The sequence below is a fragment of the Coregonus lavaretus genome (genome assembly GCF_964263955.1).
Source record: "Coregonus lavaretus genome assembly, chromosome: 20".
Lineage (NCBI taxonomy): Eukaryota > Metazoa > Chordata > Actinopteri > Salmoniformes > Salmonidae > Coregonus > Coregonus lavaretus.
In genome coordinates, this window is record NC_140007.1 from 41,422,552 (window position 1) to 41,430,610 (window position 8,059).

The 8,059-nt window shown below is 46.1% G+C and overlaps 1 protein-coding gene across 1 annotated transcript in view; it reads left to right on the forward strand.

Moving 5' to 3' along the window:
• Window positions 1-5,704: 5,704 nt before the first annotated feature.
• LOC311147897 (carbohydrate sulfotransferase 11-like) overlaps window positions 5,705-8,059 on the forward strand; it is a 14,687-nt gene continuing 12,332 nt past the window's right edge. Inside the window, exon 1 of the mRNA XM_084184731.1 lies at window positions 5,705-6,283. Within this exon, the coding sequence (XP_084040857.1) occupies window positions 6,190-6,283 (94 nt within the window). The 5' untranslated portion in view covers window positions 5,705-6,189. The remainder of the gene's footprint in view (window positions 6,284-8,059) is intronic.

Consider the following 8,059-nt stretch of genomic DNA (forward strand, 5'->3'; position numbering starts at 1 on the left):
CACACGGGGGGACCTAGTGAATGACCTGCAGAGATCTGGGACCAAAGTAACAAAGCCTACCATCAGTAACACACTACGCCGCCAGGGACTCAAATCCTGCAGTGCAAGACGTGTCCCCCTGCTTAAGCCAGTACATGTCCAGGCCCGTCTGAAGTTTGCTAGAGTGCATTTGGATGATCCAGAAGAGGATTGGGAGAATGTCATATGGTCAGATGAAACCAAAATATAACTTTTTGGTAAAAACTCAACTCGTCGTGTTTGGAGGACAAAGAATGCTGAGTTGCATCCAAAGAACACCATACCTACTGTGAAGCATGGGGGTGGAAACATCATGCTTTGGGGGTGTTTTTCTGCAAAGGGACCAGGACGACTGATCCGTGTAAAGGAAAGAATGAATGGGGCCATGTATCGTGAGATTTTGAGTGAAAACCTCCTTCCATCAGCAAGGGCATTGAAGATGTAACGTGGCTGGGTCTTTCAGCATGACAATGATCCCAAACACACCGCCCGGGCAACGAAGGAGTGGCTTCGTAAGAAGCATTTCAAGGTCCTGGAGTGGCCTAGCCAGTCTCCAGATCTCAACCCCATAGAAAATCTTTGGAGGGAGTTGAAAGTCCGTGTTGCCCAGCGACAGCCCCAAAACATCACTGCTCTAGAGGAGATCTGCATGGAGGAATGGGCCAAAATACCAGCAACAGTGTGTGAAAACCTTGTGAAGACTTACAGATAACGTTTGACCTGTGTCATTGCCAACAAAGGGTATATAACAAAGTATTGAGAAACTTTTGTTATTGACCAAATACTTATTTTCCACCATAATTTGCAAATAAATTCATTAAAAATCCTACAATGTGATTTTCTGGATTTTTTTTCTCATTTTGTCTGTCATAGTTGACGTGTACCTATGATGAAAATCACAGGCCTCTCTCATTTTTTTAAGTGGGAGAACTTTCACAATTGGTGGCTGACTAAATACTTTTTTCCCCCACTGTATGTCTGTTGCATTGATCTCTGTCTAAATGAGATTTTTCTGTAAACAGCAGAAGGAAAGTAAGAACAGAACTTCCAAAAAGACAGCCACACCCTCTACAAGGGAGTCCAGCCACACCCTCTACGAGGGAGTCCAGCCACACCCTCTACAAGGGAGTCCAGCCACACCCTCTACGAGGGAGGCCAGCCACACCCTCTACGAGGGAGTCCAGCCACACCCTCTACGAGGGAGGCCAGCCACACCCTCTACGAGGGAGTCCAGCCACACCCTCTACGAGGGAGTCCAGCCACACCCTCTACGAGGGAGTCCAGCCACACCCCCAGCCATGTACCTAACAGAAGAACAAGCACTGTGCCCATTAAATTACCCAGCCCTGTGGCCGACCAACCCCCCAGCCACACCCTTAACTCAGGTAAAACCCCATCATAGCTCACACTGACTCAGGTAACATAGTGATCTAGGTATGTATAACAACACACTGACTCAGGTAACATAGTGATCTAGGTATGTACAACAACACACTGACTCAGGTAACATAGTGACCTAGGTATGTATAACAACACACTGTACTTCCAGCAACTTGTCCTCTTGAATCTAAAACCAGAATGTAGCTGAGAGGTGGTAGAGGAGCAGAGGAAGAGTTTGAGGGATGGGGAGACAAGTGTCCAGCAGAGGAATAGTGATTGTCCTGACAGGCTCATCCAAGCAGAAAGAACAGAGGGACAGGGAGTCACATGGACAAGCTGTGGATAGAGGGAGTGGAGAAGAAGAGGTAGAGAGAGGGGAAGAAGAATGTGATGGGAGGAATGAGGATGGGGTTACGGGAGAGGAGGAAATGGATGGGTGGGACATGGAGAACGACAAGGTATATGGAAAAAAGTGAGGAAGCACTGGAGAGAGAGAGGAAATGCATGAGGAAAAGAAGAGGGTAAGTATTACAATGAGGAAGAGAGGAACCAAGATGAAGAGTGGGATGGTAGAACTAAGGGAGAAGGTGAGACAGAAGAAAGGCCTAAAGATGGATTGAGGAGAGAGGACAGATCAGATGACAAAACAAAAGCACTGTCAACAGAGGGGGAAGAAGCATGAAACACAAAGGCTTAAACTGATGTAAGTTCACAAAACCTCAAGAAAATTAAACATTAGAGGTCATTGTTTAAGAGAGTAGATACAGTCAAAATGTTCATATTTACATTTCAAAACCAAAACATGAATAGTCACACTCCAATGGAGTACTTCAGTGGAGAAAGCCTGCGGATGTGAGCATGTCTGGGGAATTGTATGCATGATGTGTTTTAGTGCAGTGTTTACTTGGCGTCTTTAAATGCTTAGCAGCAGAGAGGGAGCATGATTCATCCTTTCCATGGTCTTGTTAATTGGTCAATACAACTATTTTCACACTCCAGTAAATCTATCCGTGGTTTACAACTATAGAAGTGCTTCAGTGGTAACATTGAAACAAAAGATACAACTTGAAAAAGTCAAAATGGGGGGTAGGTACCTCAGGACCTGCCTCACCATCCTGCTCCATACTGGACCACCCCCCACCTGCCTCACCATCCTGCTCCATACTGGACTACCCCCCACCTGCCTCACCATCCTGCTCCATACTTGACTACCCCCCCACCTGCCTCACCATCCTGCTCCATACTGGACTACCCCCCACCTGCCTCACCATCCTGCTCCATACTGGACTACCCCCCCACCTGCCTCACCATCCTGCTCCATACTGGACTACCCCCCACCTGCCTCACCATCCTGCTCCATACTGGACTACCCCCCACCTGCCTCACCATCCTGCTCCATACTGGACTACCCCCCACCTGCCTCACCATCCTGCTCCATACTGGACTACCCCCCACCTGCCTCACCAGCCTGCTCCATACTGGACTACCCCCCACCTGCCTCACCATCCTGCTCCATACTGGACTACCCTCAACCTGCCTCACCATCCTGCTCCATACTGGACCACCCCCCACCTGTCTCACCATCCTGCTCCATACTGGACTACCCCCCACCTGCCTCACCATCCTGCTCCATACTGGACTACCCCCCACCTGCCTCACCATCCTGCTCCATACTGGACTACTCCCCCCACCTGCCTCACCAGCCTGCTCCATACTGGACTACCCCCCCACCTGCCTCCCCCACCTGCCACACCATGGCCAGAACCCCAGATCAGGCCTGGGACTCTGAAGAGGATCAGCCTTACAGGTAAGAGACAGTGGCCACAAGGCCATGAGATGCACATTCTCTCAACTACTGTGATAAACATGTCAAATGGAATTAATGGAAGTAAACGTGTCACACAGCCTAGAGTGGCTTCAACATTTTAAAGGGGTAATATGGTATCTGTACTTACTTTTATGAGCCGATGTCTCAGGCTCCCGATGTCACACCTCTCTCTCCCCGGGCGATGGAGCCTAGTGTGGCCCTCACCTCTCTCCCCCCAGGCCATGGAGCCCATTGATTATGGTGTGATATAAATGTGCGTTGCCCTTGGTGTGTTCCATCTTCTCTACAGACGCTATATCCTGGCTACTGATGAACTGCTTTCCCAAACACTACCGCCCTCTATCAGAACAAATCTACTTCCCCCACACACTCCCACTGTGATGACCTTTTGTAGGTCCGTATCAGTCAAACCTACCTTACCCACAGGTAAATGCCAAAATAAAGGAAACACCAACATAAAGTGTCTTAACAGGGCAAAGTAAATAGTCACGTTACAAAATGCTGTCTCAGGCGCTGCTCCAGAATCTCCTGTAGTGTTCAATTGGGTTGAGATACACACACACACACACACACACACACATACACACACACACACACACACACACACAGTTCTGTATTGCTATCCTTGTGGGGACCAAACAATTGATTCCCATCCAAAATCCTATTTTCCCTAACCCCTAACCCTAAATCTAACCCTAACCCTAACCTTAAACCTTAGCCTAATCCTAACCCTAACCTCAACCCCAAACCCCTAACGCTAACCCTAAAACTATACCTAACCCTAACTCCTAAACCTAAACCTAACTGTAACCCCTAATCCTAACCTTGATTCTAACCCTAACTCTAATTGTAACCCTAACCATAAACCTACTTCCCTAAGCCTTAAATAGCATTCTACAAATAGCCACCCTTTGCCTTGATAACAGCTTTGCACACTCTTGGCATTCTCTCAACCAGCTTCATGAATGCATTTCAATTAACAGGTGTGCCTTGTTAAAAGTTTATTTCCTTCTTAATGCGTTTGAGCCAATCAGTTGTGTTGTGACAAGGTAGGGGGGTATACAGAACATAGCCCTATTTGGTAAAAGACCAAGTACATATTATGTCAAGAACAGCTCAAATAAGCAAAGAGAAATGACAATCTATCATTACTTTAAGACATGAAGGTCAGTCAACACGGAAAATGTAAAGAACTTTGAAAGTTTCTTCAAGTGCAGTCGCAAAAACCATCAAGCGCTATGATGAAACTGGCTCTCATGAGGACCGCCACAGGAATGGAAGACCCAGAGTTAACTCTGCTGCAGAGGATAAGTTCATTAGAGTTACCAGCCTCAGAAATTGCAGCCCAAATAAATGCTTCACAGAGTTCAAGTAACAGGCACATCTCAACATCAACCGTTCAGAGGAGACTGCGAGAATCAGGCCTTCATGGTCGAATTGCTGCAAAGAAACCACTACTAAAAGACACCAATAAGAAGAAGAGACTTGCTTGGGCCAAGAAACACGAGCAATGGACATTAGACCGGTGGAAATGTGTCCTTTGGTCTGGAGTCCAAATTGGAGATTTTTGTTTCCAACCGCTGTGTCTTTGTGAGACACGGTGTGGGTGAACGGATGATCTCCACACGTGTATTTCCCACCGTAAAGCATGGAGGAAGAGGTGTTATGGCGTGGGGGTGCTTTGCTGGTGACACTATCTGTGATTTGTTTAGAATTCAAGGCACACTTAACCCGCATGGCTACCACAGCATTCTGCAGCGATACGCCATCCCATCTGGTTTGGGCTTAGTGGGACTATCATTTGTTTTTCAGCAGGACAATGACCCAACACACCTCCAGGCTGTGTAAGGGCTATTTTACCAAGAAAGAGAGTGATGGAGTGCTGCATCAGATAACCTGGCCTCCACAATCCCTCGACCTCAACCCAATTGAGATGGTTTGGGATGAGTCGGACGACAGAGTGAAGGAAAAGCAGCCAACAAGTGCTCCGCATATGTGGGAACTCCTTCAAGACTGTTAGAAAAGCATTCCAGGTGAAGCTGGTTGAGAGAATGCCAAGAGTGTGCAAAGCTGTCTCAAGGCAAAGGGGGGCTGTTTGAAGAATCTCAAATATAAAATATATTTTGATTTGTTTAACACTTTTTGGGTTACTACATGATTCCATATGTGTTATGTCATAGTTTTGATGTCTTCACTATTATTCGACAATGTAGAAAATAGTAAAAATAAAGAAAAACCCTTGAATGAGTTGGTGTTCTAAAACTTTTGACCGGTAGTGTATATATGTTTTTTTGCTCAGAAATATTTTTGCCCGCAGGCCGCCAGTTGGGGAACCCTGCCCTATATTATTGGATGTAGGGAAGAGGGATCGTCACTAGTTACCACAGCCATAAAGTCATCATTATGCTAAACCCCTGTTATAAAATGTTGACTTCGTGGCTGTAGTAACTAGGGACAACCTTCAGATTGGTGACTGTCACTGCAAGAAAGTATTAGGGGTGGGTGTGACGTCATAGCATAGTGCCGCCGACCATGTTTCGGGGAAGTTTGACTGGGCTGAAAAAATTGACGAAACGAAAACTGTTGAAGGATGGGGATGATAGGAGAACTCCGAAACAATCTGGTTTTGTCGGGACTTGTATGCGATGAGAAATTTCAGCGGAGCGTAAAATATGATTGAAAGATATAATAATTGATCTGAACTCCAACAAAGACAACCGACATTCGCGCATTCCAATATTTTCGCGGCTGTTTATTTATTGTTGGCTATTCATAGCCAATTTTTTTCTGCGAGCAGACATTGAGAAATAGACTGTTTGATATAACGGTGCACTGGCAAATTTTTCCGCACGAGGGTCCATTATTCTTTCCCTTCTATCGTTAATTTGCATCAGACGAGCTGCCTCGCATGAGACACCTCGGGGCGAGGGTTCTGCTCTACTCTGCCAGCTCGGGGAATCAGGATGAGAAAACCCAAAGTTGGACGAATTTTTCTGGCGACATGCGTTGGGTCACTTTTCATGGTCATATTGTACTTTCAGAACATCACAAGGCCAGGTAAGTGTGGACTGTCGACCATCATCATACATCAGGGAGCCTTGGGATGGTGTCCCGGATGCTCCTGTAGAGGGACGTTTTGGGGTATTGAGTATAACACTGTGTAAGCTGTTGTTCATTAGCCCTAGATGTCTAGATCACAAACATCACGTCTAATTGAAACAAACTGTAGGTTTGTGCCATGATATGCTACCAAAGAGGACTCAGGAGTGTTGCAAAACTCTACCCTGCCTGTTGCACAGTGTCCCCCTCTGGATAATGGTGTGGTGTCTAAATTAGCATGTGTGTTGAGTTGGGACACAATGAAAGGGGTAAATGGCAGGGCATGAATAAGACCACTGTAAGTGTGAACCATGGAATGTGGTGGTAGCCCCCTCTGAGAGACCCTGCTGCATTCCTGTTCCTTTTGGAGCAGTCTCAGCTCTCATGTTCTCCACTGGGCAGAGACAGAGGAAGAGGAAGAGGAAGCATTTACCCTTAGTGGAGTGATACTGAGGGACAGAAAAGCTAGGAGAGAAGAGAAGAGAGTGGTCAGCCTAACCTGGCCTCACTCCTGGGTTATGTGTTATGTTTTAATAGAGAGACAATGAATATAAACAATAATAATATGCCATTTAGCAGACGCTTTTATCCAAAGCGACTTACAGTCATGTGTGCATACATTTTTACGTATGGGTGGTCCCGGGGATGGAACCCACTACCCTGGCGTTACAAGCGCCATGCTCTACCAGTTGAGCTACAGAGGACCACTACAATAGATTTATATGTCACAGTGTGTATGCTGTTGTTTTACCACAGAAATGGGAAAGCAACAAGGTAATAAATCCAGGTACTTCATTTTACAGAGCCTCCAAAAGTAAGTGTGTATCTGAGGAAGGGACACTACTATGTTATTACATTATGTCATAAGATACTTTCTGTTTAAACATGAAATCATCCATCCTCTCCAACCCACTCTTCTTAATACCTGCACTGTCTGGGCTTGTCTGTCTGCTTTACGGCAGGGCTCGTACACACGAGGCCTACACATGTAAGGTTCAATGCCAGAGAGGCACAACAATGTCCGGGCTTGTCTAATTATTAGTTCTTCTGTACTGTAGATCTATTTTAGCCCTGCCAAATGTGACAGCCAACGGCAGGCCTCTTGTCAGAGAAGAGGCCCTTGTCAGTTGCCACAGACCCAATGCTTTGCTCTTTCTCTGACCACGTACTGTAGACGACATATAGTCTGTGATAGTCCTTCCATTCCTCCGAAACCCTCACGTTATTAGAGAAGTTACACAATGTTACACAAAGCAACTCTGTGTGATATGAGTAAAACATATGAGGAGGTCGGAAGGGTTAACTTCTAAAACCAAATACATTTCCTTATCTGTGTCTGTCTTGCATAGCCTATATTTATTCCAATGCTGATGGCATTAACATGAAACCCATATGGACTGGATGATGTACATCCAGTAACACCCCACTAACCCTCCCGTAAAACACACACATGCACTCGCTCAGCACATCACTCATATCCACCATCCACCTGCTCCAAACACACACACACACACACACACACACACACACACACACACACACACACACACAGTCTTGTACAGCTAACCTTGTGGGGACACACAATTCAGTCCCATTCAAAATCCTATTTTCCCTAACCCGTACTCTTACCCTAACCCTAGCTCCTAACCCTAAAACTAACCCTAGCTCCTAACCCTAAAACTAACCCTAGCTCCTAACCCTAAAACTAACCCTAGCTCCTAACCCTAAAACGAA